The sequence below is a fragment of the Aythya fuligula genome, chromosome 16, assembly GCF_009819795.1.
Source record: "Aythya fuligula isolate bAytFul2 chromosome 16, bAytFul2.pri, whole genome shotgun sequence".
Taxonomy (NCBI): domain Eukaryota; kingdom Metazoa; phylum Chordata; class Aves; order Anseriformes; family Anatidae; genus Aythya; species Aythya fuligula.
In genome coordinates, this window is record NC_045574.1 from 15309220 (window position 1) to 15332067 (window position 22848).

Consider the following 22848-nt stretch of genomic DNA (forward strand, 5'->3'; position numbering starts at 1 on the left):
GCCTGAGCTCCCCAGCAGCACAGCCCTGCAGTGACACCGGGGTTTCTGGCCCTGAGCTGCTCAGGAGCAGGCATCTGAGCAGCCCGTGCCCTGCAGTTTGCTCCCAGTGGCTCTCCTGTGGGGTGGCAGCGGTGGCTTCCCACCAAGGGCAGTGCTGCTGGGGCATGGCCAGTGCTGTTTGCACGTGGAGTTCCTAAAACATCGCTGGGGGGTTGTAGCTGTGGGGCCTCAAGCCCCCGGCAAATGTGGGCTGTGAAGTGAGGCTGGGTGGGAGGAGGTCAGGGAGCCCTTGCCTCCTTGTAGCCTCCCTGCGAGGCAGCAGGCTGGCCTCTGTGCTGGTGTCACCACCTGCTGCGCCCCTTCCCTGTGCTGCCCATGGGTTTTGGACTCTCCCCGTGCCAGGATTTTCCTGCCCCAGCCCCCCCGGTGTGACCCAGCCACCACCCACGAATCAATCCACGTCCCAGGCAGGCTGCAGAGAAGAGACCTTTATTACTACGAGGACATAGAAAGTCTTTAAGCAAAATGGCTTAAGGCTCCGCTTTAGTGAGGTCTGGCTAGGTTAAACATTTATTTCCCACCACTCGAAGATTGTGCCCTGGTACTGGTGGGAATGGGCTGCGATGAACTCCTAAAGCTGCGCTGCTTGCTCGGGGCTTGTGCTTGGTTGGCCCGGAGCGCCGGGGCACCCGCGTGCCCCTGCCCCGCAGCCACCTCGGCTCTGGAAGCTTGCTGCTGCTGCTGCTGCTGGTGGGAAATCTGCCCCAAGGGGTCAGCAAGCTCTCCTTGCACCCCGTGTGCGCCCCTGAGGCCCATGCAGCTGGTACTGAAGTGCTAAAGCTGCTGCCAGCATCACCTGGTGGCTGGGAAGCCCCGTCTGTGGCTCTGCCCGGAGCCAGAGCCCACGGTGAGCGGGGGGCCGTCGTCTGCTTTCACCAGATGTCCTCCCACACCAGGCACGAAGGGGCTGACCCCCGCAGTGCTCTGCAGAGCGCAGCAGTGCAAATGAATCCCTCCCCCGATAGCTGAAAGCCAGGACAGAAGATGGCACGCTTGAACCCGGAGAGGAGAAGGAGCTGTGCTTGCGGGTGGCTCGGCGGCACAGCGCTTCCCCTCCAGGCCGGCGGTGCTGCAGCTTAGTTTTTACCAGGCTGTTAGGTGATTTCTGCTGCTCTCCCTCCCTGGCTGCCATCACTTCAGACAAGCCGGGATGCAGGAGAACGTCCTCTTCACCCGCAGCAGAAAGGGAGCGGTGCTCTTGATGTCCCTGGCTCTCGGTACCAGTCCTTGCCGAGCTCCCTCTGCTCTGGGTGCTCCTCTCCCCGCCGGCAGCAGGGCCTTGATTTCTTCCTCGTCATTGAAAGGGGATGACCCGTACCTCTGCCTCAGGTGCCTGCGGATCTGGGGAAAGAACAAGATCCCAGCGTGCTTATTTCGAAGTGCGAGACCAAGCCTGAAAGCAAGGGGCACAGGGAAGGAGTCTGGTGCCCGTGGGCTCCGTTCCTGCCCCGAGACCCACGAGCCAGCACCGCCACAGGGTTGTGCAGGTGACAGAGGCTGCGTCCCCCTCGTGCCCCCACCTTGCGGGCTGCGCTGCTGCCAAATTCCTCCAGCTGCTGCCTGAAGCCAGGGTTGGGGTTGGCGACGGGTCGCACGCTTCTGATGGCCTCGAGCACCTCCTGAGAGCTCAGCTCCGTCACGGCCATGACGTAGGCGACGACGACGGTGGTGCTGCGGGAGATCCCGGCCAGGCTGGCACGGGAACGAGCACATGGGAGGCTGCCCGTGGCGTGCCCTCCCGCCTGCTGCCCTGACCCCGTGCCTGCCCCTTCCTCCACCCCTTGTGCCTCAGCTATTTTGGTTCCCCTTCTCAGCGAACTTGCTCTCTGGGAAGCCAAAGCCCTTCCAAGGTCCTCTCGCTCAGTGCCTATAAATACACCCCGCTCCCCCGGGGAAGTGAAAGTATCAGCTGCTGCCTGGAAGCCTGCCCCAAACAGCTCTCTTCCCACTTGCTCAACGACAGCAAAAAGCTGCCCCTCTCTAGCAGTTCTCCAGCCCCAGGACTCCCCAAATCCTACGTGTTTGGAGGCTGCAGCTGAGCCTGGTGGTGGATTCATGGACACGGGGACCCTTGGCAGACACTTGTGGCTGAAGCAGGGGGTTCTGGCAGCTAGACCTCCTGCTGTGCTGGGAAGATCGTGGCACTGGGCATGAGAAAAGGAGTTTTACCAGTGGACGAGGCAGTTCCCTCCATGCAGGCGACACTGGTGGATAAAACTGATGCATTCCTTGAAGTGCTTCTTGCTAGCAGGAAAAATAGCACAGAGTAAGGACCAGAGGTGTGGAACCAGATTTTTAGGCTGCAGGTGGTGCAGCCCTGAGTGTCTGAAGACAAACAAAAATCAAATGCCTATTGCTTTACAGACACCATCACCAGCTGCTGAGACCCAAGCAGCTCAGGGCTATTTTCCCAAGAAAAAGCCTACGGCTGCTCACATCTCTGACCGTGCCAGCACTCCTGGCCATCTCTCCCCCATCTCCAGGCAGCTCTGCCCAGGCTCCCAGGTGGAATGCTCCCTCCTCCTCTGCATCCCACTGCAGCCAGGCTGCCTGTCACCTCAGCCCAGGGCTGGGACCTGCTGCAGTTGCTGCATTTGAGGGGTTGGATGCAGCACCACAAGGGCTCAGGGTCCTACTGGCTGCCCCGCAAGGACCGAGCTCCTGCGTGTCCCCATCTGGGCGCTGGCCTCACCAAGTACTCACATGTTGGCCTCTGGCGTGTCTGGCAGGGGAATACGGAGGTAGGTGATGTCCTGCAAGACATGAGAACAGGAGAAACTCAGCGCCCAGGGTCCTGCAATCGGCTCGCCTGCACTCCCCTCGGGCTTCATTCCCACAGCACAGCTTCCCTCCGCGCAGGGCTGCTCTCCCCCTCGGTACGTGCATCGGGGAGGGCAGCAGGGAGAGAGGAAGCTTGTGGCAGAGGGTGGGAAAATAAGATGAAGCTGGAGAGCTGGAAATTGTTTCTCATCAGCGTTCAAGGCCAGGTTACGATCGTGAGCCAGCAAACTTCCCAGAGCAGAGGGGCTGCCTCGCTCCTCTGGGACTGCTGCTGGGGTGAGGTGGATGTGCCACGGGATGCTCGGAGCTGAAGGGAGGTGCTGCAACGTGGGAAGAGCTGCAGCAGCCTGCATGCTGGTGTCAGGCACGGGACCTTACCTGCAGCAAGGGCTGGGGGGATTCATGGATGGAAACAATGTGGGTAATCTTGTTCCGGCTGAGCTGCTCCAGGTCTTTGGCATCTACAGGATAAAAGTAGACATTGGCACGTAGTTGTTTCTTACCCTGCTCCTCCCACAAGCACATCCACCACCCTCCTGCAGACAAACCAGCACACGAAGCCGTGCTCGGGAGGAGCAGCTGCATTACACCCCCCTCCCGTGCGCATCGACGCGCTTGGAAGAGCAGCCACAGGCAAATATGCAAACGCCTCTTGGAAATCTGGGAACACAAACCCAGGGGCACCAAAACAGAGACCTACTCCCTCCAAAGGCACTTGACCTCGCTGCTTCTGCTTGGATTCACGTCTGCATGGGAAAGCACTCTCTTGTGCAAGCAGGCAGCTTCCCACTTGCCTCTACTTGTCCAACAGCTCAGGGAGGAAAGAACGCGCTCTGAGACCGCACCTCTCCCGTGCAACCACGACGTGGAGATGGGACCTCCTGCAGCCTCAACGATTTATCTCACAGGCTGCAGAATCAGAGCTGCAGCTTTTCATACCAGCATTGAGCTTGGCTGAGTCTGAGTTCGTTTTTAGTATCTGAGGGGTCTGCAGAAAACAACTGAGCAGCCATTTGGAGCGCTCTGCATGCATCCCTCTGCAGCTGCATGCGCAGAGATCAAGGACCCTCAACTTTCTGGGGAAATGACCTACTTTTCACTAATGCTTCAGCAGCCTCTGGTTGTGATTCTGGTCACTGGTCTAGCATCAAAGTTATTATGCTGTGAGGATAGCCTGCTCATCTTGCTGGCTAAGCAGCTTTGTAGCTGTTTCCCTTTCATGCCATGACCAGCTGATCGTGCACAAGCTGCAGGAGATGAGTACTAATATTTTCTCATCTCATAGCTTTGGGTTTCTAAACTTCCGAGTGGTGTGAAACCTTGGCTCGGGAATCTGAAACATGATGTGCTAATGGCATGATGTGAATATTTAATAGAAGTGAGTCTCAAGAGGCACGCTTCACATTAGAGTCCGTGCCTTGTGTGTGCGTGCAGCGGGGAGGGAGGCGCGCACCCTCTGTCCATGGGCTCGTACATCAGCTGTCACCTCCCCACCCGGCTCTGGCAGGCAGAATGACAGCAATTAGTGACACGATTGTAAAGCCTCGCTACGGCTGGAAAATGCTTTCAGTCGGAGACAATGTCTCTATGAGCTGTCAGAGCTTAATTTAGCGGGCCTTAAATCTCTGTCATCACCCTGAATTTCTTGGTAGAGCAACGCTTCGGTGGCATCAGGCCAAGATAAAACATCAGTGGTTGCTTGCAGTAACCTCTGGGAAGGGCTCGGGAGCTGGGTACCCCTGGGTGCGCTCCCCACAGGGCTCCCAAACAGCACCCAGCCAGCAGCAGCTCCTCCAGCCCTGACCCCTGGAAGTTTCCCTTCCAATGCTGAGGAGCGGGCTCTGGCCAGGCTGCTGCCAGCCAGGACTGTCACGCTGGTTCTAATGACATTTTCTTAGCAATTCATGCCAGTGTTTTCAAATGTTCTCGGCACTTAGAGCAGGAATCAAACTGTCAAAAGAGCCGTTAGGGAGGCAGGAGCTCTGATAAATGCTGGTTTTTCATGGCAGATGCCAGTCCTTAGTCATGAATGACTGACAGTGAAAACCTATTAAAACAGTGATTCGGTGCGAGAAGGGCGACTCAGCCTCTGGGAGAAACACCCCAGCGTGTGCAGCCCCCTCCTACTCGCTGCTAAAACGTGGGGGAGGCCAAGGCTTTCAGGAGGGCTTTCAGTTCCAACCTGTCTGTCCCTGCTCTGGTTGGTGTCACAGCATCTGCCCAGGTGCTGCTGGGTCTTTCCTGACAAGGTCATGGCCCTGCTCAGCTTCTTCCTCCAGTCTCCTGAGATCTCAGGAAAGATATTAAAGAGAAATAAGGCAAGCGAAGCAAGGGCAGAGTTTCTGCCCTGCATTCCCACCACTGCCTCCCCTCTTGCTGTTCCTAACACAAACTGCACGCCCGTGTAGCAGAGGAAACCTCATTCCAGGATGGTGAGGCATCATCCTATCCAGTTAGCTCCAGCTCTCCGCTGCTTCTCTCCACGCTATTTAGTTTACAGGCTCAGCACCTGCATCTGCCCAGGCCTGAGCTCCTGATTCTTCCCCTCTCCAGGAAAGCACAGCAAGGCTGGAGATGGGAAGAGGAGGCAGAGGAAGGCACTGTTGGCCCATCTGCTAGGTAAAGGGACATCCTGAGCAGGGCTCAAACAAACCCGAATGATGGGAATGCAACAGGAGAGCAGCTTTTATCCCTCAGCTGGAAGAGGAAGTGCCATGCACTCACGCACCCGGGAGCCCCTAAACCTTCCTGATGTGGCTGCTGCTGACCCTCCGAGCTCAGCCCACCCGTGCAGCACGAGCCTGTGGGGTTGGGGCAGACAGAGCTGCCCAGCTCAAGGACTCCTCCGCGGCGTGGGGCTCTGCTTACCGATGAAGTTTCCCAGGTAAAGGCCGGGGAGGATCTGCAGGACACAGAGAAGAGGTGTCAGTCTGTCAGCAGCTAACGCAGTCCCTGGTACCCACTGCACTGGGGCTCCTTGCACCAACCTGTCCCTGCCACCACCCGTGCCCGAGCACAGCAGAGGCCAGGACGAAGCACACAAAGGGAACCAGCAGCATTCACCACTCGCCTCTCCTCCCCTGGACTCCGGCCACTCCAGCCCACACCACTGTGGGCTGTGGCAAACCAGCAGAGCCTGTGGAAGGGCTCACACTGGTCAGCCCAGCCTCAGCAGGAAAGGCAAAAGCACTGCCACCAAGACGAATGGCTAAATGACCTGTCTGCTGTCACCTCGCTGCCTCCAGGCCTGCAGCAACAGCAGCGCAGCTCAGTGCCTGACATCCAGCCCAGCTGATCTTTGGCCACACCAGTGGCAGCCCCATTCTGCCTTCCTGCCTCATGCTCCAGGCCCTTGCAGGCACGGGAAGGCTGCCCGGTCTCTCTTATTGCTCCCTTATCAATTCCACTCTCAATTTCTTTAGCGATTTATTGCTCCTTTTGCTCATTATCTATTTTTATCTGGGCTCAGCACGCTGCGTACGCCTTAAGGCAGCCTCAGCCTGCCCCTGACCTGTGCTCCTCCTGCTGCTCGAGGCACGAGGAAGCAGCAGACCCAGGGAACCTGGAGAACGTGACCCAGGACAGCCTTGGCCAACGCTGGCAGGGTGGGGAGTGCTGACACGCTCCGCACAGCCCCCAGCTCTGCTCTGCTCCCTGTGCTCCACGGGGAGCCCGTTTCTAACAGGCCTGGGACAGATTGCTCTGAACACTGTGCCTTGAATGTAATTGCCTTGCAAAACTTCACTTCTTGTGATGAAAAGATAATTACTTGACAATGCCTCTGTTAACAGCACTGCAGATTACAGAAGTGAGACACCCTGCATCCGTTCCTACCCTTAGCTATTTTGTATTTTCCTGTTTCCCATCTTGGAAAATGAGGGCTAACAGCCTGGGCACACTTCTGTGCGCTCAGGTTCACTTCCAGCTTCTCCCTGCTGTGTGTTTGGTGGGCTGGGACCTGGGCAAGCAGAGAGGATTTCTACAAATACAGTTGTGCTTGCACAATGTCTTATCTCACTGCTCATGTTTGGAAACATTTCTATTGCTCTAACAGCTTAAAGATCTTTTTTATGATTCCTTAAATCTTAGATCAATTTTATATCGACGGGGCGCCTTTAACTTTCAGCAGCTGCACGGCAAATGAGATGGCACAAGAGCCATTTAGCAAGGCCAGCTCCCAGGGGCAGGACGCTGAGCCATGAATAATGGCACATTCCTGTCCCTGTAACTTTCTGATCCACTCCTTGCTGAATAAAATGGGCCATTGCAGCTCTGTCTAAAACACCGAAAACTTTCCCAGGTAATGAGTGGTTTTGGGTTGGAGGGGATGTTTAAAGCATAAAGAAGATGTCTCCGTTCACCTGTGACCTGGGAAAAGCTCAGACAAGCAGGAAATAGTGCCCGTGCCCTCTGTCGAGCTTTGAGCACTGTGCAGAGCTGGCAAGCACAGGACGTGGCACCACACTACCCTCAGGGTCTAACAGGGCTGCTGGCGTGTGCTTGGGATCTCGTGCCTTTGCTTTAATGGTGTTGGAAGTTTCCTCCCTCCCTCGGAGGGGTTGCTGTGACCTCCTGTCCTCCACACTCTGCCGTGAACCCGGCAGTGCTGTTCAAACCCGGCCTGCCCTGGCAGAAGTGGCCAGGGGTAAGCCCGAGCTGCAGCTCCGCACGGCCTCTCTGCCTGCTTCTCATCGGATTTTGCTCAGCCTGCAGGAAAACAAGCTCCTCCGGCAGCCGTGCCCGGTACCGCTTTCAGCATCAGCGGGGAGGCTCCCTGGCACGCGAAACGCTGCTCGGCATCGCAGAGCAACCAGAAGCAGACCGACATCTCCCACCTCCAGCACTGCAAGCCCGTCCTGCAGCGCCCGGCCCTGCAGAGCTGCACCCCGGCGCTCCCTTTACCTTGCTCATGCCATTTCCCATCGTCTGCAGTACGCGCCCCGGGAGAGGCGGGGAGCAGGTGTCCTTGTCCCCGATGCTACCGTCCGCCCTGTCCCCAGGCGAAGCTGCTCCGGATGCTCCCTGGGAGGGTTTTCGTCATGAAGAGCTTGTTCCTGCGGGACAGCCGCTTGTCACGGGGGGCTCGATTCCAGCACACGGAGGCCAATCCCCCGGCAGCAGCGGGCTCTCCCGGACAGGAGAGACCTTGGCCGCTTCCCCTGAGGCTCCTGCCAAAGCCGAAGCCCTTCCCCAGCACCCGCCTCCCTCGCACCGACTGCTCCTTCTTACCGGGAGGAGACAAAGGAGGAGAAACTCCACCTCTGAGCGGTGGTGTGGGAGCGCCGGGCGCGCTGTCTGCTGACGGCCGCCGCTGCCAGCACGGCCGGACAAGGCTGCAGTGTGAAGAGAAGAACAAAACCTTTGTCCTGCCCCATCAAGGACAGTCTGTTTGGCCACGCAGCCAAGCGCCCGGTGGCATGCCCGGCCCTCCCTGTGCCTGCCGTGGGGGGTTCAGGTCCCCAGCTCCTGCGCTGCAGAACCGCAGGCTGGCAGCGGTGGCAGCTCCGTACCCACCTGCACACAGGTGAAATGTCTCTCTTCCCGGGGGAAATGTCCCTTTTGTCCCCACAGATCAGGCAGCACCAGCGGGTGCCAGCACCTGAGAGGCCAGGTTCAGCTGGCAGGTGCCCAGCCAGCACCCCGGGGCTGCTCCCTCCCTCCTGCGTCACCCGCACCAGGGCAAAGTCCGGGTCCTTTTGGTGACCTGAGCACTGGGAAGCGTTGGCACCGTCCCTGCAGGGCGCTGACAGGGCTGCAGGACAACCAGGAGCAGGTTGGAGCCTGGCCTGCGCCCCCCGTCCTCAGCCGGGCAGGACTCCCAGCCCCTATGGGAACACTGCAGCCTCTGCCCCCTGTGCCCTGTGGGGTGGCAGCTGTCCCCTTGGTGTCACTGGGGCGGGGGACAACCCCATGGCAGGGGACAACCTCACAACAGGGGACAACCCTATGGCAAGGGACAACCTCACAGCAGGGGACAACCTCACAGCGGGGGTCAACCCCACAGCAAAGAACAACCCCATAGCAGGGGACAACCCCATAGCAGGGGACAACCCCACAGCAGGGAACAACCCCATAACAAGGGGACAACCCCACAGCGCTCCCCCTGGGCTGGGCAAGGAGCCAGGCCAACCCCGCACCCTGGGGACCCCGGGGCTGCGTTAGGGACCCACGGGTTGGAACTGGGGGGCTCTGGGGGTGACCGGGGGGGACCCCCAGGCCCAAGGGCCCCCCCCCCCCAGGCCCTAGGCCGCGGGCGCCCCCTGCTGCGCTGCGGTTGCCATGGCGACGGCTGCGGCCTGCGGGGCCTGCACCATGGCGGGGCGGAGGGTGAGGCCGCTGCCCCCCCGGCCTTCCTCCTCCTCCTCCTCCTCCTCCTCCTCCTCCTCCTCCTCCTCCTCGCCCTCTCACCGCCTCTCCTCTCCGCTCCTCTCCCCGCAGGCCGCCGCTCCCCGTGCCCCGAAGAAGCCGAAGCAGCGCCCGGCGGAGCGCGGCGGGGCCGGGCCGGGCAGCACGGGCGGCTCTGCCCCCGGGGCCGCCCCCCTCCCGCCCCCACCGCCCTCCGGCCGCCCCCGGCCCTGTGTCCGCTTCAAGTGCGGCTTCACCGGGCCCGTCCTGGACGTGCTGAGCCGCCGGCCCGGCTGGCAGCAGGCGAAGGAGTAAGCGAGGCCTGGCCCCGCTGCCCCCGGCCCTGGGGGTCCCTCTCGCCGCCTCCCGTTCGGCAGCGGCTCCCCGGGGGCAGTTGGGGGTCCCCCGGGGGCAGTTGGGGGTCCCCCGGGGCAATTGGGGGTCCCCCGGGGTATTTGGGGGTCCCCCGGGGCAGTTGGGGCCTGGGCCATGCTGGGTGCCAGGCCCAAAGCAGCCCCATAGCGCTCCCCAGGTTGTGCCCGCAGCTCCTGGGTTTGTGTAGGTTAAAGCAGGCCTGGGAGGGGGGAATCCTGAAATTTTCTCCCCTTCTGATTTTAAAGATGAGGAGAACGCCCCCAGCCCGAGCAGCTCCCCTCTGGTGGAGGGGGTGCGGGGAGGGGAGGTGGCCGTGGGTGGTGGTGACCCCGGGTAAGCGCGGTGCTTTCTGCATGGGGCCTTCCTCCCCAGCGAGGAGGAGTGGGATTTTCTCTGGTGTGATGTCAGTTGGCTTCGGGAGAATTTTGACCACACGTACATGGAGGAGCATGTTCGCATCTGCCACTTTCGCAATCACTATGAGGTAAGAACCCCTCAGAGGTGGAGTGAAACTAGGAGGGTTTGAGGAGGTATTTTTAACTTGTCTGTAAGTTTCCACAAGAAGTGGTTATGACTGGAAATACCTGGTAATGTTTTCCACCGTGAAAACTGGCTTCTCTTACAGCTCTGATAAACCTTCAGAATGTATCAACATCCCTCTGCCTCAGGTAGGGCTTTGCTCAGGATCCTGACACTTCACTTTACCCTGTTCCCAATTTAGTAAGCACCAGCAAGGTCACGAATCTTGAAAATTACAAAACCAGTTGTGTAGGGGATCTAGTTAAAATAGAAAATGCCTTCCTCTGTGTAGGTGAGTTTCCTGACACGTTTGCAGGCAGGATCTCCAGTGCATTAGGATTGGACATACGTGTTCTCGTTTGCCCAGTGAAAGAGAGCTTTTACCCTACATACATCTAAGGCTGGTGCATTGCAACAGGTCCTCCAAAAGGGCAGTATTTTGGGGAACCTTATTTCTATTTATGAGCAGATTTAGTTGCAGCAGCTAAAACTTACCATCTCAGAGGTCTGCCCCCCATCCTCTCATGGATGCTGACTTCATTTCAGCAGTAAGGGCTGCTGAGCAGGGTTTGTAACACTCGTCTGTAACCTGCAGCAGTTCAGGAGCCGATACACTTCCAGCTCAGCTGATCTTGCCACAGGGGCAGCAATCTGGGGAGCGGTGGGGCTGCAGTGGTTTGGGTTAAGCCTGCCTGCAGACATGGTTACAGCTGTCGGTGTGGGCAGTTCTGAACAGGGCTGTCTGCTGGAAATGAGTGTGCTGACTGCACTGAAAGGTTACGTTAGAAATGGTAAAACATGGGTTGTAAAACCTGCTCTGTTTAGCTTCTCTCTGTTTGCGCAGGGATTAAATAAAAATTGAAATCAAGCCTTCTCTGCGACAAAGCAAAAGCAGTTCTCAATGATTTCCACGTTTGTTTATTTTTTTCCTGAGGCATATGTGGTGCAGTTGATTCCCCAGATGTCACCAGAAAGATCTCAAGGGCAATGAAAGTGAGTCAGGCTGCATGAGCATCTGTTGAACCTAACCTTATATTTCTCTTTCTACCCAGCTGAGTCGGAAGAATTACTTAGTGAAGAACCTGAAGAGGTTTCGGAAGCAGTTAGAAAGAGACGCAGGAAAGCTTGAGGCAGCAAAATGTGATTTTTTTCCAAAGACATTTGAAATGCCTTCAGAGTACCATTTGTTTGTGGAAGAATTTCGCAAGAAGCCTGGCACCACTTGGATAATGAAACCGGTAAGTGTATGTTCCTCTGAGGAAAGTGAGACAGTGATGAATGGATGCCTTCATCCTGTGGAAGGAGAGGAAAATATGCAGGAAATCCACAGGAATAATGGCATGTAGCAAGGTGGTTAGGAGCAGCAATACTTCTGTCCAGTTTCCTGGCCAACACGTACTACCAAAACACTGCTTTTTGTGTCACGATTTATTTCAGCAGCTGAAAAACAGCTCATTTTATTTGTAGAGCCAAAGTTAACTCAATGGTGAGGGTATAAAGCCCAGGATTTTTGTGCGTAGGAACAGATTGTGCTCTTAGGGATTGTTGCTATGGGGCTACGGCCAAGTTCATGCTCTGAAATATTTCAGTTCAGCTGCAGGTGTACAAGAAGGTGTGTGTGTATGTAGGGCAGCTGTCTAATCGGGCTTCTGGTTAAGCAGTATTTTAAGGCAGCTCCTAAAGATGGAGCTATGAAAACATCTGTTTGGTTTCAAGGAAATCCCACTACATTAGATGTCAGCCCTTGTAAATCCAGCCAACTTACTGAGTGGACTTTAATCTCTTAACGTTCTTAGGATGACAGGAAACTCCACGAGCAGCCTGGAGTGTAAATTGGGGTGGATTTGGTTGGCATTAGCTTTTTTTATGCTCCGCAGTTAGAGACCTGAAGTGTAGCCTCGTGCTCTGAATCCAATTTGTCCCACAAAACTTACGGCTCTGTGGAACTGTGCTGATTGAAGTAACTTCCAATTCAGCCAGCGTCCTTGGGAACCAAGAAAAAACTGTACCGTTTCCTTTACAAATCTCAATGTAAAGCTGAGAAACGTCTTGCTTCTGCCAGTTGATTCAGGCCATATAATATCATGACTATCATGCCATGGTGCGTAATTAAAAATGCACTGATCTGTGGGACTATGAGAGGACAGGCACGTTGCTTTGTGCCATAGGTCTGGCAAGAAGGTTGGGACAGGACAACTTGCCGTAGCTGCGAGTCAGACCCATCAGTAAGGGCATGCTTCTGAGAAGAAAATGGGAGGTAATTATGCAAACTAACATGTGAATTACAGCCAGGAGGATAGCAGCTAGTGATTATCCAACTCTGCAAATGGGGATGTGTTAATTGTCAATGGAGAACCTTATATTAAGCTGATTTTTATGCCCACAACCTCAATTAAAATGGTGAAAAAACCAGCATACAGTAAACAAGGATATATGAAAAGCCTGTGATTACAGGGATTTTACCAACTTCTTAAATGAAATAGTTTGTGACTGACCTCAGAAGCTCACAAACAAGTAAAAATAACTCTGGTGCTCGTTCTGTCGGTCTGTGTTCTTGAGCAGCCCCACGTAGTGATGTCTTGGCCTGCCTCCTCCCACGCTTGGGTACCGTAGGTCAGGACGTGCACGGTGCCAGATCCTGGGACTGCAGGAATCTGGACTTCCTTTGGAGGTGTTCTGGGGAGTCTTGCTTCTCAGGTGGCTTATTCAGACCACTTCTCACTTGCTTTTAATACGTAGCACAAACTAGGCTGGCTTCAGGTTTGTTCTGCTCTTGCTTGCCGTAGTTCTCTGACATCTTCCATGACTTCCCCGTTTAATTAAGTTCTGTAGCATACACAAATTTCAAGTGTGACTTAAAGATTCCCAACAACATATGTTGTGTTACTTATATTTCTGCAAGCATGTGACAGAGTTGTTTATTCGTTACTATGGAACTTCCCCATAGGCTGTCTGCCTGCTTTGCCCTTTCCACCAGGAATTCTCCTAGCACTTGTAATCTGAGCGTTTAGCACTCGAGAGCTGTTGTTGGATCCCTTCGTTTTCTCCCTGTCCCCATAACATTAAATAAATACGCTTGCATACAAACAGATGATGAATCAGGTTATGCAGGGCTGCTATGTTGAAACTCTGGGGAACAGCAGGAAATCCTAACGTGAAAGCAAGTAACTGCCTCTCCATGCTGTAGGTCGGCAGGTCTCAAGGTAAAGGAATCTTCCTGTTCCGAAAACTGAAGGATATCGTTGACTGGAAGAAGGTGAGAACAACTGTCTTCTCCTTAGGCAATCTTGTTCTTTTGCTATTCTTTCATCTCCTGTTTTTGCCAATGACTTGTTCTGTCCTCTGCAATATTCCTTCGCTGTTCCCTTGAGTGACAGCAAAGCTTCTCAGAGTGTGTTTTCCCAAATAATTGGATATTTTATCTGGGATCTGACTTCTTAAATGGAGACAGAGCATCCAAAAAAACTGAGTGTATGTGGGGAAAGATGGTGGAAAAACAGTTTCTTGAAAGGGGAAACTGCATGTTGTTTCTCTCACAGGATGGTGGCCGCACAGAGGAGCAGAAAGATGAAACACAAATAGAAACTTACGTAGCCCAGCAATATATTGAAAATCCATACTTAATAGGAGGTAAGATGCCCATCCAAGCCTCTGCTTTTCTGGTTTGGGGAAAAATTACCCTAACCTACGGGATTCCCCCTGGACAGAGAGGGCACCATAGGTTGTTCTCTGTGCTGAACCATATGTGGCTAACTTCCTGGAGTGACCTGTTCCTGGGCCTGTATGTGACTAAATAATCTGCAGCACCGATATCTGTGGCGTGGTAACTAATTAGCTTGCTGAGGAAATGCTTGTGAGAATGTAGAAATGACTCTGTGAACAGCCACCGGGACTAATTCAATACACAAAGTGTTAAGAATAAGTGTGCTGTCGCTCTCAGACAGATCATTACATCATCATGTGCCCAAATATTCATTAAAAGAATGCAAAGGGATGCTTACTTAAGCTTTGCATTATTTGTCCAGAAACTTGTGAATAGTCATTGACCTGGAATAGTGGTCCTACTGGTGTTCTTAATATTAGATAAATGTTTCTGATTCTAAAAAAAAAAAGTATGAATTTCAGTCCTCTACCTTTGTGTGCTTATTTAGATATAAACTGATATTGGGTACTTGTAGGTAGCAATATTGACAACTGCATTGCATTATTTTTCTGTTTTTCATAGGCCGAAAGTTTGACTTGAGAGTTTATGTTCTAGTGACATCCGTAAGTGCAAGCCACCGTTACTAAATTCTTACATCAAAACTGGATTTTTCCCTCAGTGCTCAGTTGTTCCTTTCCTTTTCTCCCAGTACATCCCGCTGAAGGCCTGGTTATACAGAGATGGATTTGCTCGCTTTTCCAATACACGATTTACTCTGAACAGCATAGATGATCACTGTATCCTACCTGTCCGTGTGTGTGGTAAGGAGGGGTAAGAAAAGAAATGTACAGTTTTACTGCTTGGCATTAGATACAGCAGATGAACCTTGTCACTTCTGACACCTGTAGGATTCTCCTGTCCTGCTGCTGCCGCTGTTATTCTGTTTCTCCTGTCTCTTCTTCACTGGAAGGGTGGTGTCACCAGATCATGGGAAATGTCAGTTTGACAAATCAGCTAGGAACCCATGCTGAAATGTCAGTCCTGATTTTATTGTTAGTGGTTGAATTTTGGCTGCCTTTCCCCTTCCTTAGCTTCAGAGAATGGAAGGACAGAGTGATTCATGGGATAGCACTATTTGATTTCCTATGTGTCACGCTTGTTACTGTATTGAGTTTGATAGCTTTTACTTGATTAACGCATCTTCCCAAAAGGTATCTGACCTTAATTTGATGGCTTAGGAGACAGGAAAATCCATCACATCTCTCAGTGAAAGTCAGCAGAGTTCAAGCGTGCTCTGAACGACCCAAAGCCGTACCAGGATGGGGGTACAGCAGTCTTGGGTGGGGGTGCACTGGGGTCTGGAGGCACACTTACATGAAGAGCTTCATCCCAGCCAGGAGGTACGTGGTTTGTTCAAGGCAGTCACTCTTTCAAGAGTGCTATTTGGAAAGTGACTGCTCTTTTTTATTTTTTCCTGCAATTGTTAGTAAGATATCACGCAGTGCTGTATATAAGCTCAGGTGGCTGCAGCCTCTGATTGCAGACAGGGAGGATAATTAATTAGTACTGAGGCAAAGGAGGATGGCGTAGAGTAAAAATTCAGCATTTACTGGTTCAGTATCTGTGTGTCTTTGATCCTTATCTCTGCTTTATGCCAGATGTTCATCTCACCAATGTGGCAGTGCAAAAGACTGCTCGTGATTATGATCCCGAGAAGGTGAGCACGTGTGTGTTGTCTGCAGACTATTCCCCTGATGCCTGCCATTTGGGCTCTTCTGGCAGATGCGAGCAAGCTGACCTCATCATGCCAGCTGCCATGCTGTGGACATGTGCGGCAGCCACTTAAATGTGCTGCCTTGTCTCCAGACACCCATAAATGTGATTTCATTGATAGGGGAGAGGCTGGGCGAGCGTTCTGCTTTAACTATTGCATTGCAGCCGTCTGCTCATCTACAAGGCTGATGGTTTTGACTTTAATAGCTTTCTGCTCAGAGCTCTTCCGAGCTGTAGATACCTTATCGCTTGGCCCTTCATTTCTAAGACCTCAGTGATACAACAAGGTTAGCACTGCTGCACACAACTGTCAGTCTTAAGCCTCGTGTCTCAAGAGTTGGCAGCTGAAAGAGAAAATAATCTTAAATGAGATGTCAGGTTCCTACTGAATCTGAGATGAGGGTTGACATTTGGGAGTAATAGAGGATTGTGTTGAACTTCCCGTTTTTATAGTGTATTCCCTCTTATAAATCTCTCATCTGTATGGAAAGGAGGGTCTCTGCAATACCCTGACAGAAGATAAGATGGTGATTTGCTGTTTGGGAACTTCTGATGGGGACCTGGAGACTTTTTTCCCCCTTCCCTTATAGCTGTACAATAATCAAGCTTGAATTGCTTAACTGCAGCGTGGGGTTAGTGGCCCTTGCCTTCTGGTCTCTGGGTTTTTACTAAGAATTCTTGCTTGGCTGTAGAGACTATGGAGTGATGACTGAAAATCATGCAGATAAAATGTGTGTTCACCCATTGGGAACAGCTTAGTATAATTGTGTTTGGATGTCTCAGGGCTGCAAGTGGATGATTCAGCAGCTCAGGCAGTACTTGACTGCCAAGCATGGAGCAGGATCGGTGGAAGTTCTCTTCGCGGATATGGACAACATTTTCATCAAGAGCCTCCAGAGTGTTCAGAAAGTGATTATCAGTGACAAGCACTGCTTTGAGCTCTACGGCTATGACATCTTGATCGATTGGAATCTGAAACCGTAAGGGTGTTAATGAACATAAAAGGGATTATAGTAGCAGGCCAGCTGCTTTCCCTGTGGTGGTGGGGTCACCTCGAGATGCTTCTGTCTTCAGCGTAGATAGCTGCTTGCAGGCTGGCTACAAGCGAGCCAGTCCAGGAGCTGCAAGTGAAGCATGGAGGGGTTTGAATCGTTTTAAGCACAGGAAGCTGAAATACAGAAGGAATACAGCTGGTTTTGCTCAGAGTGTCAGGGTGCATTAAAAGGGATCAGCACCGTGTGAGTTTGTCTGTAGGATCTCTAGCACGGCATTGTGGAAACCTGCTAACTTGGTTATTTCTGTGATGTTTTCCCCCAGAGTATCAATGTATCACAGCAATTGCTGGAGGTGGGAGGGTTACGATCATCTCTTCTGCTGCGATATACATGAGGAGCAGTGTCCTGTTGGCAATGATAAACGCCCAGCCAGCACCATTAGGCTGCTAGCACTAAAACGTGCCCCTTGTGTTTGTGGTACGCTGGCTAAAAGGTAGACCCCAACTGGAAGAGATGCCTTTTGTTAACTGTGGAGAAGAAGAGGCTTCACAGGAGCTGAGGATGTTTAAAACAACTGAACAAGCCCTCTTCCCAAAAAACTGAAAACATAATTTGACTCTATTGAGATATCTTTTAAATTCAGCTTTTATTCACTAAGTGAAAAATATGACTAAACGTTCAGCTGAAATTCTCAGGTTTTTATCTGCTGCATACGCAACCCAAGTATTGCAACAGCAGGAACCTGAAAGTGCAACTGATTTGTCATTACATGAGCTGAGAAAAATAGAAACAGCAAGTAGTACTTCAGAGATGACAATGAAATTGGATAATTCTTTCAGCCTTAATCATATAAAATGCAAATAGTACCATAGGTAAGGAAATGTCCCTCAGATATGACTTATGTTGGTGGTGTTCTCTTATGAAGTGTCTTTAATTTTATTTTATTTTTTTTAAACTGTTTCCTCTGCCAGCACACAGTAGCTGGCATACCTGTAACAGCCCCGTGTCCTGTCAGCATCAGTCTAATATTTCACATAGCACCACTGGAGACAGCTTTATCTCGAATGAGCAAGTAAATGCAGCTCAGCTGTGGTCCTGGTAGCTCTAATTTGTACGGTCTACTCTGTCCATAGCCTAAAACCGAATTACTGCTTAGGCAGCATGCACATAAACAGCTGGAGTGACTTCAGTTCATTGGGAGACAAATCCAAGTGGTGAATCGGAATAAAAGCCATTGATGTTACAGTGCTTAGAGGCCACTGCTGCTGTTTGCTGCGTTTACTTGGCTCTTGTAGGAGAGCTGTTTGAATGCTGTTGTGCTAGCAAACTGCTCCCAGGACACATTTGCATTCTTCCACCAAAAACAGGTTAGTGCTTATTCTGTGAATTACCCTCGGTGTTTACTGCTTCATCTAGAGTTTGGTTTTAACTTGCATGACTTTCTGGATGCTAGAGGGATTTTTTCTTTATTACTATTGAGAACAGGAATAGAAACTTTGCAATAAGCTCAGAATGTTCTTTGGCTCGGTGTGCGGTAAAGAGATTTGGGGTTAGATTTCCTATTGCTTCACACTTATTATCCTGCTAGCAGGCAGGAGGGTTATTGCGGATGGACGCTTCTGTTAGATGAACCGCTGACAAAACTGCCTGTTTCCCCCTAAGTTACTCTTGTCTTATCTCCTCAGCTGGCTCCTGGAGGTAAACGCTTCACCTTCCCTTATTGCCAGTAGCCAGGAGGACTATGAACTCAAGTGTCATCTTCTCAAAGACACACTTCATATTGTGGACATGGAAGGCAGGTGGGCAAAGAAGCTTATTACCTTCTAAGGGTTTTTATTAATGTGTGGAACGGGTGGTCTGGTTCTGTCCTGTCTGTTCTTGGCAAGTGATTGTAATGCTCTAAGCTTTGTAACTGTTAAATAACGAATTTCCAGAAATGGAGCAAAGCAAGCAAGCCTGCTGCCACTTCAGTGGGGAAAACAAAACAGCCCAGGGTTGCAAAGGGAATTAAGTCAGTGTTAGAGCTGGGACTTGCACAAGAACTCTTTCAGTTTCTTCTGCATTGTGCCTCCCACACCTATCGCTTCTGGAGCAATCTGTTCCAAGAAGCTTGTCTTGCATCACTTTGTGATTGACTTTACAACTGTGCTAACCTCGGATATTAATAGTAGAAAGATGTCCACTGCTTTCAGCTGTTCAGCTCTGTCTCTGACAGGGAGTTTATTCCCGTGCACAGACAGATAATCATTACTCAGGTACTTCAGTTCATGTATTTGATGTTGTAGGCTGACAGGGAAGGAGAAGCGTGTTGGAGGCTTTGATCTGATATGGAACGACGGGCCTGTCAGCAGAGAGGGAAACCTGGGTACCCTGGTGAATGGGAACTTCATGGCAAACACACATCTAGGTACGTACTCACCCAGCGCTGGCAGGTGCCCTGCTCACATCCTTTCCTCACTAAGAGGAGAGCACGCGCCTTTCACTTGAGAACAAGAGAACAGGGAGTGTGGACTCTGGGATTAAGGGTCTAAAAGGAACAAACGTTTTCCAAAAGTGGATGTAAGCAACCAGACTGCAGAAGCACTGTTGAAAACAAGCACATAAATGTAGGGGAAACAACTTTGTTTATAGCCCTGCTTTTCAAGTTTGAAGTCACTGCAGAGTTTTTTCATGTGTCAGTATCGCAGAAAAACTGCTCTACAATGATTGTGGTAACCATTTACCAAGCACTCCCCTAAAGCTAGCTGTGTATCTAACTGTTGTGAAGTAGTACATGGATTCTGAAGTCATACTTCCAAGAGGCTAATGGATCTTAAGTTTATTTTGTAGTGCTCAGTGTGCATACGATCATCACTGCCTGTAGTTCCTAACTAAAAAAACACGAGTACAGCAATTACCTTACCCTTCACAGGCATGAAGAGTAAGGTCATGTGCAACTCCCCTGTTGGTATTTTCATTGCAGGCTGCTATAATGACAGGAAGCAACAACTGAAGCAGCTTTTCAGGACTCTTTCTGCACAGCAGACAGCATGAGGCCGATACCAAGCTTGCCTTGGGAGAGCACCGTAGGTGAAGTCTGTGGTGTCTCTCCCTCTCTTCCTCATATCATGCAGCAGCAGTTCCCATCCCTCTCTGGACATGGCTGCCTCAGCACAAGGCTGCTGACCTTGTTTCCTAAGGGTTCCCCAGCTGGGAGGCTGCAACAGGCTTGAATAAAAAAATATTTCATAATGGCCAACACAAGACACTCACAAGTGATGCTGGCTTCTCAGCTGACCACCTGCAACCTGTACAGACTGGGAGAAAATAAAGCAGCTAAACACATTCTGCATAGCAAAACAAAGCTTTTAAGGAAGGCGGGCACCTGATCCTTCTGCTGCTACTACTATGGAAACATGTCAGACCATAAAACCTGTTGCCATGATACTGTAAAAATAACCTTGCCATCACATGTTAAGGAGACATTTCCTGGCTGTACTACACAGGTTATGTAAGAGCGTAGTTACAACACAGGCACTTGGCAGGGTGCTGCCATTCACTTCCAGAAGAGATGCAGCTTTCTGAAAAGCTCCTGGTAAGACAGATCAGATAATAAGCTGATGTTACTCTTAATTTATGTGTCTGAAGCGTAAGCCTGAAGTGGACAGCCTTGCTTCTTGCAGTTGAACACTTAGGCTATGTTGTGTTAGCTGCAGAATTTTAAAACTTAGATCAAATAAATGGTAGTCAGCTTTATAAATTTTAAAAACGAGCAATCTCTCAGTTTTAGTGAGTCTGACAGGATTTATTTTTTTTTTTAACTCTGCCTAATTTGAAGTGCATGTGGAACTAAACAAGGCAATGCAGGGCTGCCTGGAGGACACACCTCTGACCTGTTGGAAGGTGCGTCACGGAGCCAGGAAAAGGGTGGTGCTGCATGAAGTTTGACATGGCTGTGCAAAAGCTGCAGGAAGGCACAGAGCAAGGGCAGAGTCAGATCCAACTTTGTGTTAGGTTTGACAGGACAGGTGAGCTAGCTGGAGAGACGGTGAAACATGGACAAGTGCAACATTTAAAGTCCTTAATTTACATCAAAGACAGTCTTTACAGAAGTTTGGAAAACAAAGGGCAGATGGTTTCCTATACCAAAAAAAAAATCACTATAGACCATTACTAATTATGATTATTATTTTTTTTTAAATTAAGCTTTTGAAAAACTTAAGGTCTTAAAGAACTTGTAGTGGGGTAGCAAGTCCAGACTAAACAGGGTGTAGTGCGGAAGACAAATTTTAAAACCTTTGAAGAAATCACTGGTCATGTCAACTGGCCAGGTGCAGTGAATCTCCCTGGTCAGCCCTCCTTAAGCTGTGGGGTTTTGTTAATGTACATACATTTTGTCCCTTCATCTTGTTCTTGAAAGCCTCACTTTCTGTGTTCTCTTGCCTCTCAACTTGACAGCAGAATGTGTTTTCCCTTGGAGACTAAAAGGATGCTGCCTTCTGTCCGTCCCTATACCTCTTTAAGGAGATTCCTGACATGTTTCAGATGCACAGTTTCACTTTGTTTTAATACCACGGGCACACACAGCTCTTCTATGCTTTGGGCACGCTGTGGATTTACAATTCCTCCTACTCCTGTTCCTAGCTCCGAAGCCAAGCTACAGAAGCTCTCACACAAAAATTTGAAAACACACACGCACAGTTAGGAATGTCCCGCAGCTCTGATTTTAATAATCCCACTTGCAAGAGGGTGTTTGTCAGAGGCCATGAATGCGCCTGTGTTCCAGCATTGCCTCTGCACTGCTCCGCCAGCAAGGAGCAGTCCCCAGCAAGGAGCAGGAAGGGTTTAGAGCCAGAGGAGCTGCAGCTGAGGATTCAAATGTTTCCCTATGACCACTCAGTCCATCACCTGAGAGAGGCTCCAGCAACACAGGCGTTCTGGAAATCTTTGAGGCTATGGCTGACAGAGTATGAGTGACAGCCTGAGCACAGCACGTCCAGTGGTGTCTGCAAACAGCCCCAGCGATGGCACCACAACCTCAACCTTCCAGTATGCGATTGATCAGTTTCATTTCCTCAGCGGTCATGGGGTTCAGGTTAAATCCCTTCAGCTCAGCTTTACCTGTGAGAAGGTGCAGAAAATCAGGGGGTTGCTATAAAATAAATTAAGTGAGAGGAAAAGGGGCCCCAGGAGCCTCCAGACCTCGAGGTTCTGGAACCTCCTCCTGACATCTGCTCTCAGACGCTCACTGTAGGGCTCAAGAACAGGAGCGTTTACCTTGAGCCTCGTAGAGGCGGTTGACCTTGACGCGCAGCTCCTTCCGCAGCTTGTTTATCTCCTCATCCAGATGCTCCTGATCTGAGAAAAGAGGGACAGGGATAAGAAGGAGTGGGGGCTTTGGGGTTTGCATAGGAACAACACACAACCTGCGGGATGCTCGGTGCTGAAGCGCAGACCTGGGGGCAGGAGGGGCCCTTCGTGGGCCACATTCCTGAACCTCCAGGTCCTACCTCAGCCCCTAATGCCCAAAAGCACCAAGCCCCTGGCAGCCTCGAGCCAAAATGTGCTCTGGGACCATGTCCAGGGCAGCGGGGTGATGGCAGTGGCCAGTCTTGGTGAGCGTTTTGGGACACCGCCAGAACCCAGCACCGCAGGGAAGCGTCGCCCTGCTCATCTCCATCCTTATCGGGGTCTCCGTACCCTTCTGCATCATCTCCTTGGTGCGGGCCTTCGGCAGCTCGACGAACATGTTCCCGAAGCACACCATGGCTTTTCCTGCGGGGCACAGAGACACGAGAAGGGGCTCAGCACAGACCCACTGCCCCCCAACACACACACACACAGCACCGGGCTCGCCACCGACACCGGGCAGGGCTCGGGGCCCGGCCTCACCCTCGGGCTCCGGGTCCTTGTGCAGCGCCCGCAGGGCCTCGCGGTTTCGGTTGCGTTTCACGTCCAGGTCCACGATCTGCGGGAGGGACAGAGGAGGCCTCAGCCGGGCCTTACCGGGCCTCACCGGGCCGTACCGGGCCGTACCTGCTGCCGTGCCGCCAGCACATCCTCAGCCAGCTCCTCCACCTCGGTCAGGTAGCGCAGGACGAAGCCCGGGTCCCTCGCCATGCCCGGCGGCCCCGCTCCCGGCCCTGCTCCCGGCCCTGCTCCCGGTCCCGGCCCCGCTCCGTCCCCGCTCCCCGCCCGGTGGAGGCCGCGGCCGCGTTCCCGAGTTCCGCGCCCGCAGGGGCCGGGCCCGCAGCGCGCCCCCGCGCGGCCGCAGCGGCACCGGGCCGGGAACGGAGCCCGGGGGCCTCAGGGCCGGGGCCTGCAGGCCCAGGGGGCCCAGGGTCACCAGGCCCGGGGTGCCCAGGCCCGGGGTGCCCA

General features: G+C 52.3%; 3 protein-coding genes across 4 annotated transcripts; 1 reads left to right on the plus strand and 2 right to left on the minus strand.

The window, feature by feature from the left end:
• Nucleotides 1-473: 473 nt before the first annotated feature.
• Nucleotides 474-9299, minus strand: DUSP15 (dual specificity phosphatase 15). 2 transcript variants are annotated; one of them, XM_032198201.1, is made up of 9 exons: nucleotides 9250-9299; nucleotides 8071-8174; nucleotides 7744-7895; nucleotides 5710-5743; nucleotides 3220-3302; nucleotides 2764-2813; nucleotides 2230-2304; nucleotides 1581-1752; nucleotides 474-1401 (listed from the first exon to the last, which is right to left on the minus strand). In XM_032198201.1, the coding sequence occupies exons 3-9, from the start codon at nucleotides 7762-7764 to the stop codon at nucleotides 1192-1194; spliced, it is 645 nt and encodes a 214-aa protein (XP_032054092.1). In that variant the 5' UTR covers nucleotides 7765-7895; nucleotides 8071-8174; nucleotides 9250-9299; the 3' UTR covers nucleotides 474-1191. The 2 variants fall into 2 exon arrangements, with proteins under 2 accessions (XP_032054092.1, XP_032054091.1); XM_032198200.1 differs by lacking the exons at nucleotides 8071-8174; nucleotides 9250-9299 and having other exon boundaries at nucleotides 7744-8042.
• Nucleotides 9121-20633, plus strand: TTLL9 (tubulin tyrosine ligase like 9). Its single transcript, XM_032198569.1, has 13 exons — nucleotides 9121-9168; nucleotides 9280-9497; nucleotides 9934-10045; nucleotides 11133-11318; nucleotides 13268-13336; nucleotides 13620-13710; nucleotides 14306-14346; nucleotides 14433-14520; nucleotides 15382-15440; nucleotides 16280-16476; nucleotides 18177-18290; nucleotides 18777-18898; nucleotides 19454-20633. Exons 1-13 carry the CDS (start codon nucleotides 9121-9123, stop codon nucleotides 19522-19524), a joined length of 1416 nt encoding a protein of 471 aa, XP_032054460.1. The 3' UTR covers nucleotides 19525-20633.
• A 547-nt stretch (nucleotides 20634-21180) lies between these two features.
• PDRG1 (p53 and DNA damage regulated 1) lies at nucleotides 21181-22633 on the minus strand. The gene is made up of 5 exons (XM_032198203.1): nucleotides 22507-22633; nucleotides 22363-22438; nucleotides 22171-22245; nucleotides 21748-21828; nucleotides 21181-21591 (listed from the first exon to the last, which is right to left on the minus strand). The coding sequence occupies exons 1-5, from the start codon at nucleotides 22588-22590 to the stop codon at nucleotides 21509-21511; spliced, it is 399 nt and encodes a 132-aa protein (XP_032054094.1). The 5' UTR covers nucleotides 22591-22633; the 3' UTR covers nucleotides 21181-21508.
• Nucleotides 22634-22848: the final 215 nt, after the last annotated feature.